This window comes from Poecile atricapillus, chromosome 9 (assembly GCF_030490865.1).
Source record: "Poecile atricapillus isolate bPoeAtr1 chromosome 9, bPoeAtr1.hap1, whole genome shotgun sequence".
NCBI lineage: Eukaryota > Metazoa > Chordata > Aves > Passeriformes > Paridae > Poecile > Poecile atricapillus.
The window spans coordinates 7,069,880-7,088,293 of NC_081257.1; the positions used below are offsets into that span (position 1 = coordinate 7,069,880).

Consider the following 18,414-nt stretch of genomic DNA (forward strand, 5'->3'; position numbering starts at 1 on the left):
TATAAACCAGTGATTCATGGAAATGTAACAATTTTTCTGTTATCTATCATATTTACTAACATTGAGTGGGGTTATGAGTTGTTTATGGTACTGTAAGGTAGGGAGTGTGTCCTTAAGGGAATGTTGGTATTTGCTAGGAAATGCACTCCTTAGAAACATCTTCAGAAGCCAGGAATAGAAAGATGCTTGGTCATCAACAGATTTCAGATTTTGTGTTCTGTTTAGTCTTTTGTTTTTCTTTTGCTTTAAAGTGTGTTACAGAATACAGAATTTCTATTTGCAAATATTGTTGTTCAGTAAAAGCCTCCCCTGGTCTGCTCTGCCTCCTCTCTTCACATAGTTTTGTGTCTCAGCAGCAGAGTGGTGCTAACAAAATATTAACTACCAGGAGACCAAGCAGATGAAAAGAACTCGCATATTAGGCTTGATCCTTATTTGCGTAGTGTATTTAGGAAGGCTGAGAGATTGAGAATTGAGTTCTTTGTATTATTTTTTTCTACAAGTCTGTGCCATTTCCCAAAGTCTTGGATTTTCAACTTTGTGCAAACCAGCATTGAAAAAGGACACTAGAGGAAGTGTCTGGAGAAGAGTCTCAAAGGTGCTTGGTTATAATCTCAGGACATTTTGACATGAGCTACCATGTAATAAAGTACACACGTGCAGGTATTCTGTACGTTTATTTAATTTATTTTGAATCCGAATAGCAAATATACACTAAATAGATATCTAAAATATCCATTTTATACAGTACTGTCAGCATTGAGAGTTCTGTGTGCTGCACTGCACAGGAAGGGCAGGGCAGGTGAGTTCCAGCTGCTTGTTTTCGGCAATTGTAAGGTACTTCCACTAAGGAGGGATCCTTAACCCGTGTGTTGTCAAAATATAAAGAAGAAAAAAATAAAGTGAGAAAGACGATTACAGTTTTTATAGATAAAAGAAAAATGTTTGTGCTGGCCTAAAAGGAGTTTAATAGTCATTCCTATTAAGCTTGAAGCATATGATAAATCTTGAATCCTACTTTTAATGTTCCGACTGCATCCAATTCTATCAATAGCAAAACACTGAAGGACATTTTCCTCTTAAAGTTGCAAGGAAAAATTACCAACAACTTTTAAAGACTTTTAATCTGTTCTTGATATGAAACTTGCCTTTATCTCTTTATCTTACCAAAAGATCTTTATCTCTTTATCTTATGATTGTAAGAACATATTCTAGCTTAGAGACAGATACCTGACAATATCGTCGCTTTTTATTGCATCTTTGCTCGTTATCAAAAATGGCACAAGAAATTGCCCTTGAAGTCTGGTTATTTTTGGTTTTGCAACTTTTCTTACAACATTTTCTGAAAGAGAAGCTAGGTCTCTTCTGCCTAACTCTGGGAAAAGTCACTTCCACGTGATTTTTAGGATTTGTTTGAAAGAAGGAATTATGTCCAAGATATGTGGTTTAAGGAAGACATTTAACATCTATAATAGGAAACATCAAATGCAGTTTCCAGTTTCACTTCTAAGAGTCCTTTTGTAAGATATAAGGACTTGTTTAAATTATTCAAATGTAGGTTGGACATTGTCAAATAATACAATGGATCCTACTTAACATATTGTTTCTAATTAATTTCCTCTGAAATAGCAAATACTTTGTAAACGGTTAAATAGCATAAAATCAGCATTTTTCTGCAAATTTCAAGTATTGTAAGACTGATTTGGACAAGTTGCTTTTTGAAACAACCAACTTGGGTCTCACTTGAGGAAATTCCCAAGCTGAACACTGTTCCTGGCTAAAATGCACCGGAAAGTTGAAGGCTGAACCTCCCAGTACTTGACAGGGTTGTTGAAGAGGCTGATGCCACTGTACAGGGCTTTCTTCTTCCTTCGTCCTGTTGGACAGAAATCATTCACTCCCAGTTTGGCAATATGGTTGGAATGAAGGAAGACAACCTGCAGCAATAGGAACAGAAAAATACAGGAGTTGAAATGAAAATGGGAAAAAATATTTCTTAGGATGTAGGTGACTGAGGTTGGCTACAACATCAGTTCGATGCAGACCCTGAGAGTAACAAGAGCTTAAAATTTGTGTTAAATCTTTAAACAAGACTTCCTCCTGCCCCAGTCTCTCCCACAAAGAGAAGTCATAGGCATTTTGTCAGTGTATTTTTAGAATAATTGCACGCTATTCTTAGGGAATTTGTTTCTAAAATGCAATTTTTTATTCTCTTGTAGTAGGAATTATAATGATGTGGTATAATAGTCTCATTTTCAAGAAAACTTTGAGTGTAGTGTTTTGTCCTTTCTTTCCTTTCCTAGGAAGTGTTCCTGCAGTTTGATTTTGTTTCTTTCTTTAATAAGTTTTTATGCTTTTAGGCTCTCCTAGTAGGAAAGTCATGGCAAAATATATGTGTCAGTTAATTATGCTTTTTGCTTGTGCAAAAGTGCTAATGCTAATTGGTGTGACAGTGGGAAAGTGAAATAACTCAGAACTCCCAGAGCTGTCTGGTAAATTCAGTGTATGACCTGCAGATATTTTAGTTCAGGTAATCCAGGAGGAACCTTCTTCAGCTTGTTTTTTTCCAGGTGGATTTCACGTATACTTGGGATATTGGCAAAACTTCCATTTTCCACTTCTTTGATTTTATTATTGCCAAGGCCTAGCCTAGAAATAGTACAAGAAACATTTAATTAAACATTAATTGAGATTCACAACAGTATTAGACAGCTTGTTTTTTTTTTAACATTGAAATACACAGGAGTAAATACAGAGGGATAAAAGAACTGGGGGAAGATGATGAAATCTTATCTTTGATAGGAAAAAATCACCATTGACCTAACATAATTCAAACTCAAAGAAGATTGACTCACAACTGTTATCAGTTATCTGATGTTAGCAATTGTTCAGTTTTGCATGCAGTTCTTGTAATTATATGGCAAGTGTTTAAATTATAAATATTGAGCTGCTTGTGAAATAAATCATTTTACCAAGTAGTACAGCTGCAAAGTGTAGTCAGTGTCATAAGTTCCAAGAAACAGCCAAATAGCAAGTCTTGTCTAGAAAGGTGTTTTTAATGTATAGCTTATTTTTCAAATATAAAGGTTTTTTACTAAGCAGGACTATGTTCTTTGCTATTTCCAGACTTTCCTTATATTTTTTGCTATTAGGCTTTGGCCTGCTTTGCTCAGAAGGTGATTCAGAAGCTGGAGCCATGGGTCATGTGGAATGGCTGTTTCTGCCCATCCTGCCATCCCCTTTTGCTCCATTCTTTCCTGATTTCTTCAGAAACTGAATTCGGTATCTAAAGGCAGTTCAGTAATTTCTGTTCCAAATTCAGTGCTGCTCAGCCATATTTTCAGAGTTCTTAACTGAGCTTTACAGACAGAACTTCCTTTCTCCTATCTCAGTGATACATTCCTCAGAAACACACATTTTTCTTTAAACCTCATTGCATTTGAAAGCACTTAGCAAGTTGTTTACCAGCTGCTGTATTTATGGGAATAAATTTATAAGAATTAGAATAACTTACAATGGTTATATTTTGGGTTTTTCCTACTTTTCTGTTGCCGACTGTTGGCAAACATGTAATAACAAGACTAATGTGAGGGTTTGGAGGTGTAGAATAAATCTAGTATTTAGTTGATACTAAAGTATCTACTAGATACTTTAGTAAGTTTTACTTACTAAAACACCTATAATTTTTAGTCTCTTTTCTCCCATTAACAAGAGAAGTATCTTATTTATAGATAACAAGATAGAAGAGAAATAATAAGAAATAAGAGATCTTGCTGGGCAAGACATTTTAACAAATAAAGGGATTCAGCCTGGGAATTTTACCTTTGAAGGTCTTTATAACGGTTAAAATCCTCAAGTTCAATTCCTGTGATCTTATTGTCATCTAAGTGAAGCTCCAGAAGACTGGAGGGCAAATCTGATGAAAAAAATACACAATGTGAAAAACAAAGTCAACTTATATTTTTTGTTGAAACATTTATTATGTTCCAAAAAGCTTCTTTCCTTTGTGTTTAGAATTGGGTGAAGAATCTTGGGGAGGTTGTCTGCATCAAAGAAATTGGTATTACATATAAGTATGTTAATGAAGAAAATCACTAATATAATTTGATTTGAAATAATAGCTTAAAATTAAGCTGTGGAAGGACATATGCTAATTAAGATATATAAGAGTTCTAAGATTTGCTAATTTTTCTGGCTTTCTTTATAACAGCTCTCATGGTTACTTTGTCAAAGATGTTAATCCTGTGTTCTGTATATTTATCTCAGAGTCGGTAGTCAAAGCCTGTGGAACCAGTTTTTTGAAGATTTGTATTTTTTTTATACATAACGTAGCAGTTGTGCTGTCGCAGCTGCTAGGATGTGACTGCGAGGAAAGCTTTTGGAGTACTCTAAGAAAAATTGTGGTATTTGATAGCTCTTTCCCACGCCAGAATATTTTCTCTTGTGTTTCCAAATATTCCAAATCCAGGCTGCTGGTGAATGGACCAGGAGGTGGTGAATCTTTCCACAACATCCTCTTGGTGAGGGCAAGGAAAGCTCATCCCAGCTTGAATTTGTTTGCTGATGTTGGGCTCAGCTTTCCCAGCCTCTGTGTAGATGGCACCGAGCAATTCCCGCTGCTCTCTGGGGCTGGGAGAGCGCTGCTCCCGTTGCCCCTGGATCTTGAAGGGATGTGGCTGCTTCCCAACCTGCCTTTATTCCACTTGAAATAAACTTTGTTTGTTTGGGCTTTGTTCCAGTTTCCATTCCAACTCACAGTTCTGGGTGCCTGAGTGACAATACCCAGAGGGAAGAAGGACACCCACCTGTCCAATGCACATTTTTAGTACCTTTTATAAGCAACACTTTTTTAAACCTTTGCACTGTTGTAGCATTCACAGAGAGAAGCATCTACATACTGAGTTTGCATTTATGGTGAATGAATTCACCATGAAATCCTGTTTGGTTTGTTTATGTATCTGACACCACATTTTGGACCTCATGCTGTGTGTCTTTATAGGGGATTGCTCTATAACAAAGACAAAATTGGAGTCATTTTATGTTGGGGTTTTTTTTGTGTGTGTCTTTATAGGAGATTGCTCTATAACAAAGACAAAATTGGAATAATTTTATGTTGGGGTTTTTTTTGTGCAAAGTCACATGAGCTGATACTAGATTGTTTTGGGGTTTTTTTTGTGTTAGGAAGTATTACTGTAGGCAGACAGAGGCTTTCTGATTTTAAAGTTATCTGAACAATTGGGGTGAGTTAATTTTGATTATTGTTGGGGATTTTTTTATTGTTCTCTTCTACAGGGATCCTTCTGTATATCTGTGTGTACGCGTATATATATATATATGCATACAGGAAGAGATTAATAAGAAACAAGTTCTTTATCTGAATGATCAGAAATAAATTCAGGGGACATTTATTTTTCCTGTGAGTTAAAGCATAGAGCACAGTGTTTTGCTTTGTTTCTTTCCTTTTTCTCTTAGCTGGTAGTTTTGAGCAGTTGAAAATCGTGAGAATATAGTTTGATACCACACTGACCTGCAGAAAAAGCAGGTGGAATGTTGTACTGAACTTATTTATGCTATATTTGTGGAGGTCAGTGATTTGTCAAGTTAGTGTTTTAATTTATTTTTACTTCCAAATTACAAACTTGGGTTTTTCAAATGAATAAGTATTTGATTTTACAGTCTATTATGGTGAATTTAATTAAATATTAATTAGAAGCTTTACTTAGCAAAACTACATTGAACATTGTATTTGAGGTGCAATGTAACTTGAAATATTAAAAATTAAATTTAGAAGTTTTGGAGTTATATTTTAAATTCATAAAGGAAGTGGGAATTCTGCATCCCTTATGACCCTGATCAAATATTGGGGAGTTTATCTTTTCTCTGTGAGGAGTTTTGAGAGGCTGATGTGATGTGAAAGATGTGAAGTGACATTAAATTATTAATTTCTTTGTACTGTTCCTCCTGAGACAGGTGTCTGGACATTCTGTGAGAGGAGTGGATGTGCTGACAGGGAGAAAAGGTGGGAGAGGGAGTCTGTGTGCACTGTGTTTGTGCTGTTTGTGTATGAACTCTTCTGGGATGGGGAACTGGATACTAAATTCAAAAAGAAAAAGCAGGTGATGGTTTGGTAGTAATGAGAATACAAAACAATTTATGAATTTAATAATCCTTCAGATGTTAAAGCATTTTATTAAGGAGCATATAAGTAAACTAGAAAAGGGAAAGAATACCTACCTTTAGGAATTGAAGTTAATTTTGCCTCTGCAATTCGTATGTGGTAGATATTTACCCCTTCGAAAGCCCCTGGCTCTATTCCATCATTGTTAAGAGGATTTGCACTCATTTCTGCCCAAGGGGGAAAAAAAACATTTATGGCATAGGAATTTTACATAGCTTAGACTAAGTTATAAAGAGCTGATTTAAATTTGTTTATGCTTTCTGATATTCCAAGCACTCGTTAATGTTTAGCTTTCTCTGTTTGGAGGGGTGTCACAGTTCTCAGTGGATTAAGGCTGTGTTACTTGGCTTGCAGGATTATCCAAAACTTGACCTTTGTAGCAACTTCACATAGAAACTAAATTGTGGAGGGAATTCCCAGAGCATGGATCTCTCTTTAAGAGGAAACTGCACCTTGGGGAAATGTTTGAATGGAAATGATGTCTAATATGTTCCATTTTTGGTAAAGACATTTTCTGTTCTACTTAATTAGACTTACCTAAAACATGTAGAGACTTCATTCCTTTAAATACATCCTTGGGGATTTTCTTAACCTTATTAGCATGAATTCTGAGCTCTGCCAGAGTTCTGGGTAGATTTGTTGGAATCTCTGTCAGTTGGTTATGGGACAAATACAGTCGTCGTAGCCTCTTTGTTGGTTGAAAGGCTTTGGGATGGATCTTGTATATTTTATTGTTGTTCAAAGCCAGTGCCTATGAGAGATGGAAAGAGCAAAAGTGTTCTTTATTAAGGACTGTTATGACTATGAATTTGAAGTCATGGATTTGGTATGTAATTCAGTGATTAAGGATTTAAAATATTTTATTTTTCCATCCTACAAAACTTCAGTATTTTGTAGATGCTTCGGACATTTCAGTTCAGTTCATTGAAAGTTGGAGTATTAACCAGAAGATAGAGCTGAAAAAATGCCAGTAGATAATGAGAATTGGACAAACAATATGTTTGTATTCAGTTATTTTGTGGGATTGTAAGGGGGTTATATACTTCATTGCTATTGTTCCTTAATGCAGACAAATTCTCAAAACTCAGAATCTCATCATTTATTTCAACATAATGCTGCAAAGTAAAAGTGAAGTTTTTAATCTGAGTTTCTTAGATGTTATTGTCTGTCTGTGACACATGAATTTGTTTTGTCATTTCCAGCCCCTGTGAATTTCAGTCTCTCTCTTCTGTACCCTATAGGAGTCTTTTGGGGGCAGCTTTTTCCTCACTGTTGTGTTATCAGAGAACATGTAACATGAGTTACTGCAGTCAACAAAATACACATTATCTGAAATGATTTTGCGTGTAAAATCACATCTCTGCATTTCCATACTTAAACTATTAATTTCTGTTCGTTTTTATTTCTTGGAGTCATCTTCTCTCAGGAATTGTGTAGAAAAAAAAAGTAGAGCAAACAAGAATTATTTTTTTGCAAAAAAAAATTAGGTTAGCTCAAGGAAATAAACAGGAAATGCTCCTTCCTCATCCAAGTTGCCATCTGTGCCTTTGCTAAGCAGACTCCAGGACTGAGCCAAGTTGTACAAAGTAAACTTTGCTCTCAGTGAAAATGTTGTTCAGCCTTGCCACAAATGAACCGAGGAGAAAAAGCAAAGCAGCTCAGTGTCCTCAGCTATCACATAATTAAGTGGTGACTGTGGTCTATAATGTGGTGATAGCTGATGGATTCCAGTGGCTTTCTCAGTCATTGGAGATAAGGGACTCTTAGATCTTTTTACACAGAATATAAACCATAGTTTGTGCATTTACCCTTTGCTTGCTGCTAAGAGCATTCTGGACCCAGACACAAGACAAGAGAACAGGAAATGCTTCATTGCCAACTCGGAATTTATATAGTTGGTTTTTTTTCTGTCCTGTCTTAGGCCATAATAATTAACCAGCTCAATCATAAACACTTATATCTGGTAAATTTTCAGATCTTGCTCAGAAGCCAAATATGACTGAAAGGATTAGTTTTATAGGATCACAGAATGATTTTGGGTTGGCTTCTAAAAGTTGTCTTCTTAAAGACCATCCAGTACCCTGCCATGGGCAGGGACACCTTCCATTCCACCTCCCAGGCTGCTCCAAGGCCTGTCCAGCCTGGCCTCGGACACTTCCAGGGATCCAGGGGCTGCCACAGCTTCTCTGGGCACCCTGTGCCAGGGCCTGCCCATGCTCCCAGAGAGGAGTTTCTTCCTAATGTGATAGGAATGGTCCTTATGTTGGTTTATTGTGGGTCTCATATCTTTCTAATGGAGAATAGAATGTAATTAATTTGCTATAAGTTATGGAGCAGATTTGGGTTTTAGAGAGAAAATTTCAAAATGGTCAGTGTTTATTAGTGGAACTAGATCTGGATACTGGATCTAGGGTGACATCCAATAGAAACAAATATTCTAAAGCAGATTTAATCTACTTCCCACTCCTCTGAGACTCTCATTTCCTTTCATCATAAAAAGGGATTATTGTGTACTGTAAACATCTAGATTTATCAGTTGCCAGTGATATTTGTTTCAAAGGCTGTCTCTACATGCATAATTGAGCATAGTAACAAATGAGGAATAAAGCCCCTGACTTTTCCAGTTACTCAGTGTTTCTCTATTTTCTGTTCAGGTCAGTTGGATTTGTAGCATTGGTTTCAGTGCTGTGTTAGCTGTATGTTCTGTTATTCTGAAAATCCCCTCAGAAAATATCATTGCAGTTCTCCTTTGAGATTAAATTCTTTCTGCTATTTTCCAGTTAAGCAGATAAAAAGGAGCACTTGCCTTGCAGCCTTTCAGATGTAGGGAATGTTTCTGTGCATGCTAAGAACTGAAAAATCTTGAGACTCTTTTTGGTTAGATGTATATGGTACATTTTCTGGATGTTGTAGAAAGTAGGTCTTACAGCTGAAAGGTATTTGCTTCTTACTATGTGGGAGAACTCAAATATGCAGGCATGAGACTATTTTTATCTATATTATTGGAAAAGGAAATACCATTTGTGTTTTTGAAGTATCTAAATATTTCAGATTGCTAACTAAGATTTCAAACTTGGGAAATTGCAAGCTTACATAAAGTGATGTGAGTCCTTGGAGATCGTTTTCCTTGACCTCTTTGATTTTGTTGTTTTGAAGGTCAATCATACGAGTATCTGGTGGGATGTTGCGAGGAATTGATGTCAAACCTACATAAGTGTGTGACATAAACAGAAACATTATGTGCTGCATATAAATCCAAAGAAATTAACTGTCAAATATCAAAACACAATAAGATTGTTGATGAATATGGTGGGGAAGAAAATATGTACAGCCATAAAGCAAAAAAAAAAAAAAAGCCATAAAGCAAACGGTAGAAGGGAATTTTTGATAGTGGGGAAAACTAACGATGTACCACAAATGCATACAGAGTTTTGGGAGGAATTGGCTCTGCCCCTGACCATGAAAGCTAAATGGGGACTGCTCATTGTGGACTCTGCATCTGTGAAATAATACTTAAAGCATAGGTTGTCCTACAGGGCAGCTGTTCAGTCCCTGGAGAAAGGATCCCTCAGGAATCCAGGGCAGTGGTTCCCTGTTGAGGAGCAGGGTTGTGGATTCAGGGGTCTCTGCTTCATGCTCAGCGCTCCTTTGTACCTCTGCTCTGCCCTGCCCAGGGCACTGGGGCTGCTGCTGAGGGTTAATTCAGGTTATGGCAGGGCTGAGAAACCTGTTCTTGCTGTGGGCAAAGAAGGGTCTCCACTGCCAGCACTTCACTTCTAGTACCAGAAGTCATTGACATAAATCGGTACCAGTAGCATTAATGCTCCAACCCAGTTTGCTGTACAGTTACAAACCCACTGCAGTTCAGGCCATCTGAGGTCCTGAATCGGCAGAAAAGACTCAACAGGGACAGTAACTTTCTTTTGAGTGGAAATGCTGATCCATGAAATGCTAAACACTGTCCAATTTATTAACAATCATTTTGTAATTAATAGATTGCAGTTATTTCAAGATTAAGTCTATTATTGTGGGATTTTTCTTTGTGTGAATTCATGTAAAGTGGTTTGAAATCTGTAGACCAGATATATTAGCCAGTTTGCTGTTGTCAGCAAAAGTTTTTGATTCTTTAATAACAACACATTTTATTTATGTATGGATAATGTTTCTAAGACATGAGGAGTCTGGGATGAAGTTTAGGAAGATGGCAGGGCTGTGATGAGAACATGTGTCATTGTCACTGTAATAGCGGTGTGAGTACAGTCCTTTGATTACCTTGAATCATAGGAAAACTTCAGTGAGCACTAATTCAAATTGGCACAATTAATAATGAATTCACTTTTAGGGACTGGAATGTAGTTGCAGCACTGACAGGAACACATTTGCCTTTGGCTAAACTGTTCCCAGTGCTCGCTTTGGTGGAAGTTAAACTGAGAGAATACTTTGCATCCCATTTATGTGCCCGCATAATAATTCATCCTTTAAAAGACAAATCCTCCAATGGAGAATAGACATACAAATTCATTCTTACCTAGGTCAGAACAATGGACAACTCTCACATAGCACTGGCATCCAAAGGGGCATGTTGGGAACAGATCAAAAGGAATTAGTGGTAGAATGGGTTCAGTGGTTGGAAATAGAGAATTGTCGTCATCGTCATCATCGTCATCATCTTCCATATCTTGGAGCATCATATTCTTTAGTGTAAAATACGAGGGACCAGTGAGAGATTTGGCAGAGCACAAAGCCAGGAAGAGAAGGAGTGTGTATTCTTTCATATCTTCTTAATCAGGATAACCAATCTTGGAAAGTGAACAAACAGAAAAAAAACCACCAGAATGAGTGAATAGGGAACAGCAAATTAAGCTATTGAACTGTTTACTTCACTCACTGCCACACCATCTGGTCCTGAAAAATAATCTGTCGTGAATATTGAGGTTTAATTAGTATATGAAGGATGAAGAATATATAAATAATTGTTAAATTAAATTCATACTATAAAATTACTTATATTAACTTAAATTCATTCATGTAATATCAAAGTATTTTAGTTTAGTTTACAAATAATGTCATCATTTGCTTCGAGCTTTGAAGTAAAATTTCTGTAGTAAACTTTACCAGAACTTGGAATAGGATTTATTTTATTTGTTCTCAATGAAAAAATATTTTTAGTGGGATACATTGGCATATGTGCATTGCTTATAAAATTGGAAAGTACTTGATTAGCAGTGCATAAAATGCAGTCAGTGGGATACTTCCTAAACACACAGTATTCCACTCCCTAAACACTTTAATTCAACTCTTCCTAGTCTAATCTGAAGTTTTCAGTCCTGACACAGCTTTTCCCATGTTTGTCATTTGTTTATTATTGCCAATGCTAGAAGTTCACCTCTGCATGCAAACACATCTCACTGAATTGTAGAATCCCAGAACACTTTGGGTTGGAAGGGACCTTAAAGATCATCTCATTTCACCCTCTGCCATGGGCAGGGACACCTTTCTATCCCAGGTTGCTCCAAGCCCTGTCCAGCCTGGCCTTGGACACTTCCAGGGATCCAGGGGCAGCCCCAGCTCCTCTGGGCACCTGTGCCAGGCCCACCCCTGCCACCCTCACAGGGAAGGATTTCTTCCCAATATTTAGTCTGAACCTATTCCTTGCCAGTATAAAGCCATTCCCCCTTGTCCTGTCACTCCAGGCTCTTGTAAAAAGTCCCTCTCCATTTTTCTTCTTGGCTCCTTCAGGCACTGGAAGGCCACAATTCGGTCACCCAAAACTTCTCCTCTCCAGGCTGAACAAACCCAATTATCTATTGACTTCTGTTTGATGATGTCTCTTTTCTCTGAGAATGACTTGCATGTTAGAAATTCATATCAGTGGAAATCAGAGACTTAAATTACATCCAGAAAAAAAGCTAAAATCTGGTAGTTTTGTGTGTGAATTTTTCAATAAACAAAGATTGGGGCTTTTCTGTGTGGTGGTTGTTTTTTTTTCCCTTGCTCCTATAAAACCAAGTGCAGAGAAGAATGGAGATAGTAAGAATTGCCACAGAATGAAACAAACTCTGAGAAAATGTAGATTCAACCCTCAGGTCGACACTGCCCCCCTCCAAAGCCCAATTCCAGAAGTCATTTGGAACTGAAAATGTGCTCCACAAGCCAAGAGGGGCTGCAGGAAATTTTGTTGTGCACATCCTGTTTATAAAAATGTTTCTACTTAGACTATCATAGGCCTTTTTAAGGAAATACTAAACGAGTGTCAATTCTTGTTTGATCACCTAATTAAATGCTTGCTGATCTGTTTGGAGATGAAAAACGCCTAAATCTAACTAAGCATTTTATGATTGGTCTTCCACTGCAGGAAGAGTGCTCTAGTTTGTACTGGGGTTTGACTTGGCTTATTCAAATGAGGTTTTGTTTGAACCACTTTTTTCTGTACAAAACAGCCTCCTTTTGATGTTTAGTGGAGGGGGTTCACAACAGCATTAAATGCAAATATCCTGCATACCTTGCTGCTCCTATATTTGGTGTCTGTTTCAGGGAGTTTAAAAAGAAGTAACTAACACTGTTCAGAATAACATAAGAAGAACGTGGTAACTTCTTTCCCCCAAATACATGCCTGAAATCAGAATCACAAAGTAATTTGTATCTTGTAGGTAAAGAACATATAGCTAAATTTAGTGTTTCCCATAATATTTCAGTTGCATGCCCATGGGTAGGGCATGTACTTTTACTGATGTAACAATCTCTTGAAAGAATCTTCATGTGTATTTTTCCCATATATTTTCCTTTGTGTTCAAATTAATGTTCTCTTGCAACGCTCCTAGAAAGGATTTTGTGGTTGTCCTTGCAATCCCTTGCAATGTCTGTCCTTGAAAGACCCTTTGATTATAAACAATGCTGGGAAGAAGGTGTGGAACCTCTGTTTTTTTTGGAGAGAATTGTTGTCATCTCTGGCTGTGCACCTTTGGAATATTTGGCCTTTTCAGTCTTCTATTTCAGCCTCAGAAAAAGGCCAAAATCTGAACTACTTTAGTCATACCATGACAGGAGATGAGGAGTTGGAAGCCTTTCAGACTTCCAAGTTCTCCTTGTTCTTGGACAAGTGGTTTAATGGCTGGGCTGTCACACATGGTCTCTCAGGCTCTCTGTTCTTTGCTGGCAATTTAGGTCCAAAGTGACAAAATGCCGTGTGGTTCATCCAGTGATAAGACACCATTTCCATATGTAGGATATCATGTGATGATGTCTTGGGACATGGACTTTCCAAGTCTATGCTGACTTCAATTTGTGAGAGGCATTGGCTGTGTAGTTTTACTGAATCTAAAATAAGAACTTGCATGTATGTTCCTAAAACTTTCTTTTGGATCTAGGAAGTTCTCTTATGAAACAACTTAAAAATCTGTTCCCACACTCTCATCTGTAGCAAATGGATTGCATATTTCCTTTCACATAGCCAAAAATTAGGATTTCAAATTATTAAAAGATTGAGGCTGTGATTGGAGTAGTGGCCAGTTTGAACTCCTGAAAAACATGTGTTGCTCACAAAGTTCTAGAAAACTAGTCTTGAAATATGTCACTGGTGGCATATATTGGTTCTGTGAGTTAAATCTCTTGAAAACAAGTCCCTTTACATAAGGAAAACTGAGTTGTGATTTTTTTATTTTTAAATTTAAATTTATTTTTTAAAGCAAAAAGTCCTTCCTTCATCTTCTCATTTTGCCCTTAGGAAATCATTATTGGCTTTGTAGTTAGGAATAATCATCAGGCTTGACTCCAGGTTTGCAATGGCCAAAGAAATTCCAAAGAATGGATCCTAAAGAATTGAGTTTTATGAAGGTGTGGGGATGGTTCTTTCCTGCCTGAGGTTTTGAGTTGCCCAGTAAATAGGTGCTGATATGACTCTGTAAAAATGCTCTGACTCTGCAGCTCTTCTCAAAGAACTTACATAAACTTTCTGCATGCTTAAACCTCAAGAATAAGAGAATTAAAAGAAAGCCTAAAATCTGAGATCCTAGAGATCTTTCTGAAAATACTGTCATGAAGATTTTAAGAGAGACTGTTTCAGAAGGTATAGGTACATCTGTGCTGGTGGTCCCCTGCTGCCACTTGAGCCTGACTGTGCTCCCTGCCAGCTCTCTGGTACCAGCTCTTCCTCTTAGGCTGTTCACTGAGCTGGCAGAACTCACTACACCAGCACAAAACTAATGTGAACAACAAAAAAACCCATCATATTCTTTACAGGTGAAGAAACTGAGTCAGTTTGGAGTACCAGAACCAGCACAAAAGAATGGGTGGAACAGATTGGTTGACAGGGCTGGAATATTAAATGGAAAGAGAAGGAAGGAGGAGTGATGGGGGAGCCATTCCTGACATATTCAAGCTGTTAGGCAGGCTTAAGTGCTTTGTTAAATAATCCCCTGAGCAGCTGGTTGTCACTTGGACAAAGCCTGGCTTTGTCCATTCTTGTTTTAACAGGCCAGAACATTGAGAATGAGTTTGACAAAGAATGTGGTGAATTCAAGCTTCCTTGTACCTTCTTTGTGTCAATCCTTCTTATCCTTCAGTACAAAAAGCTTTTGAGTAGCACCTTCTTCCCAGAACATGAGCTACCCCAGATGAGGTGACTGAATGTGGAGAGTGCACTTCACATGGAGAGATGCTCTAAGGTGCTTTCCTGAGATGTGTAACTGTCCAAAAATCACTGCACTGGTTGTTTGGTACAGTTATCCTCACTAATGTGGTCATCTATACCCAAACTCATATTGCCAAACAACACATGGAAAACAGGCACTTTTATGCTATTAGTTATCATTTATAATTCATTAAAAACAGCTAATGTCACAGTTATCATTTAATATGATTAAAACCCTTAATTTTATGTGGAACATTCACATATTTCTGTGATGTGAAAATTCTAAATATGACTTCTGGGAAGAAAATCCCTTTCAGTGAGAACAGAAGTTGTGTTGTTAGCATGGGAAGAGTGCCTAAAGAGACCCAACAACAAATAACTCTGAATTGTTTGGCAGCTGCAAAGCAGTCCAGCAATGTGGACTTTGTTGTCTTATCAGTTAAGATACAGAAGGAGTTAATACATAAAGATTTAAGTCTTAAAAAGACTCTAAATTATATTTAGAAATCACTTCTCTTACTGGTGTACAGAGACAAATTTCTCATGGCATTGTTTCTGAAAAGGAAATGTTTAAATGACCCACTGGTGGTATTTGCAGAGGCAAGGAAAAGTCCCTGTGTTCATTAATAACACAAATCATTGCTCTGTGCACAGATTTTGTCCAAAGAAAGGCAAGACCATAACTGTTTTGAAATCTATATTTAAAAATAGTTCTGGTTCTATTAGTCATTGTCCCATTCCAGAAATAAAAAGAGTTTATGTTTAACTCTTTATCTACTCCACTGATTTACTTAAATTGCTGAAGAAAAACAGGAGGAAGTTTTTTTTGTTAGAAAGATTACTGTAGAAATGTCTGTTGTCAGAAGTAGTCCAATATTGAAGTTGGGCAGTAATAATTAAGATGATGTTTACAAAGTTGTGTTTACAGAGTGTTTACTTTTTATGGAGAGCTGCTTGACTCTTGTTACTGAATTATCTATGAGCATTTTTAGGTTGTAGTTCATATACAGTTCATTCTTTCCTGGGTTGTTTTTAATTACTTTGCTGATATGTACATAAAAAACCCCAACAACTTGAATACCAAATTACAGAAAGTTAAGACTGAATTGCTACTGTGAGAGCTGCTGTTATTGTAGAGTAGATTTTCATAGATGATTGTAACTGAGAAAAAGTGTTATGGTCAATTGTAACATTTTTCTGACAAGTCTTTGACAGTTAAATAATTCACTATAGCTCTATTTGTTTTTCAGCTCACATGTAGTAAACACAGAAGTATTTCAGCTGCAAGTAAATTTTCAAATGTTCCATTTAAAAAGTGGCATTTCTAATTCTAAATTATCTAATAGAATTAATCTGCACACAGTGACTGACAACCTTAACCCTTCACTGCTATTTATATAAAATAGGCATTCGAACTGGACATACCTTGCAGGTTTGGAAATTCTTCCGGAAGCACTGGGATAATCCACCTAAGGTTCTTATGTCCAGTTATTTCATATTACAAAAAAAAAATAGGGAAAAAGGAAATTAGAGTGAGTTCTGTGAAATGAAAAGTATATATAAAGCAAAAGTCCACTTCCAAGCTTCTTGATCCTTCTGGCACAGTGGGTGATACCAGAGTAAAGTGCTGCTTCAGATTAGCCCATCTTAGTACTGAAGAATGATATTAAGGCGACTTGTTACCACTCATATGTTTTTCATCACTGCCTGTATTAGAGCCAAAACTTCTGGCTTAACTCTAGACGTCTAGTGGAAGACTTTATAAAACCTGTAGTTTAATAATAGTTGACATCAGGCCATTGGAAGTACAGTGAGGTCCATTTCAGGTCATTCCTGCTGTGGAATCCCACTTATTTATGATTTCACTAGCCATTATTCTTTTAAAAGTGTGACTTGAATAAAACTATAAAACTTCAGCCAGTGGCAGAGTAAACCAGTAGCCTGCAGTGACCTGCAGGCTGCCAAAACTTTCTAAAGTTAGAAAATTAGGACTTTATTGTGTAGCTGTGTATAAATTTTAGCTCTGCTTTCAGGAGACAGTAGTCTGTGTGGGGACAGTGGTTCAAGATTGTAAACTGTAGATCAGATTTTTAATCAATATAGCTAATTTCTGCCTCTTGTGTGTGGGAAATAAAGCATATCCATTAATTTAAAAAGAGACAATATTTGCAGTATTCTGTGATTGAAGTTGTGGGTTTGAAACCAAGTCTTTGAGAAAGTGCCCTGTTACAATGTTTGTACTGACGAGCACATCACAATATTTAGAAACTGGGTTACTCTTTGTTTGCCTTTCATAGGCCTCTGTTTATGTAAACTTCAAAAATGTTTAATTAATGGAGTTTACCTAAAGCAAGTTTCATAGTCGGGGAAGCACTTTGTGTCTTTAAATTTACAATACATTATACCCAGTTCCGTGCGCATCTGACTTCATCTGTTTCTTTAATTAGCTCTTTTCTATGTTAAAAGTCTGGTCTTGCTTTGGGGAAAAAAAAAAAAAATCTGGAAATTTTACTTGGGAGTTATTTTTTTATTATTATACATGTAATGTGCTGTTTGCAAAATGCTTGTACAAGTTGCATAATAGTTATGCAACTATATAATAGTTTTGTCTGCTATTACTTTCTTAAGAAAAATATTCTATGCCAAAAATTAAAACTTCAGTGCTGTGATATCAACCAAGACAAGACTTGTGTTACCTGCAGCATTGCTTTTGATGTGTTCCAGTTCCAGTAGCACAGATGGATGATGATAAAGAGTCTCCCTATCACTTTTCCCAAGGAATAAAATTACAGTTTCAAAAGCAATCATTCCCACAGAAAAATCTGAAGGATGATCTTAGGCTTTTTTGAAATCTCAAATTGCATATATCTGCATTCTCTTGCCTGCCTGTAGAAACCAAAGCTTCCTAAGCAAACACTCCCCTGTGTTTTGAATAGCTTGGTTTGGATGGGTTTACTTGAGGAAATTAATATTAAATTGCTGTTTTAAAAAACCCTCCAACACTTTCTTGGCTGTTTAACAGAAGAGAGCAGAGCCTGGGGGTTGTGATATAAATGTACTGGTTTATTTTTTCACTTTGTTCAGTAGCAAAGTCTTGAATCAGCAGTTTCAGCTCACCCTGGTTTTGCAGCAAACTATTCTTGAGGTTTAGTAACGTCTCAATTTTGGATGAATACTCAGGGTTTTTCATATTATTTTCTCTTTTTAGTTTATTCTGGTGGTAGGAACACATTCCTATGTGTATAAAGTTTGTCATAGCCAATTACATAATGAAGGTGACACACGAAGTGGTAGTATCTGGAAAAAATATAACAATCTTACCTTAAAGTGGATTATCCATCACTTTTGCCCAGTATATAGTATCAGTAGGGCAGAAATAAATACAGCTCACATGCTGTTCTTATAATGCAACTGTTTAATATCTCAAGATGTGGATCCAGTATTTTCATGTCAATATAATTGCAGTCTAGGATAAAATGCTCAGAAATCACCTTCTCAGGTCTCTTGACCTGAAGTTCTGAACTTCAGATGTTACTCTTGACAGCAGTACTTAAAACTCGACCAGTGGTTCTCAAACTACTTTATGAGCCTGTTCTTTTAAACATTT

The 18,414-nt window shown here is 36.8% G+C and overlaps 2 protein-coding genes across 3 annotated transcripts in view; one reads left to right on the plus strand and one right to left on the minus strand.

The window, feature by feature from the left end:
- Positions 1 to 18,414, plus strand: part of CENPP (centromere protein P) — a 111,638-nt gene that overhangs the window by 50,422 nt on the left and 42,802 nt on the right. The window lies entirely within an intron of this gene.
- Positions 665 to 16,522, minus strand: ASPN (asporin). The gene is made up of 9 exons (XM_058844633.1): positions 16,233 to 16,522; positions 10,707 to 10,977; positions 9,272 to 9,384; positions 6,716 to 6,929; positions 6,235 to 6,345; positions 3,823 to 3,916; positions 2,511 to 2,649; positions 1,744 to 1,937; positions 665 to 859 (listed from the first exon to the last, which is right to left on the minus strand). Exons 2-9 carry the CDS (start codon positions 10,951 to 10,953, stop codon positions 847 to 849), a joined length of 1,125 nt encoding a protein of 374 aa, XP_058700616.1. The 5' UTR covers positions 10,954 to 10,977; positions 16,233 to 16,522; the 3' UTR covers positions 665 to 846.

What these genes read in the sequence shown, in the direction of transcription:
- ASPN (XM_058844633.1), bottom strand. Translation starts at nt 10,953, where the DNA reads ATGAAAGAATACACACTCCTTCTCTTCCTGGCTTTGTGCTCTGCCAAA. An exon ending in AAGGACTCACATCACTTTAT is followed by an intron (nt 6,930 to 9,271) that starts GTAAGCTTGCAA and finishes CATCTCTCATAG; the next exon opens with GCACTGGCTTTGAACAACAA. An exon ending in CTGAACTAAAATATCTGCAG is followed by an intron (nt 1,938 to 2,510) that starts GTCATACACTGA and finishes CTATTGCTGCAG; the next exon opens with GTTGTCTTCCTTCATTCCAA.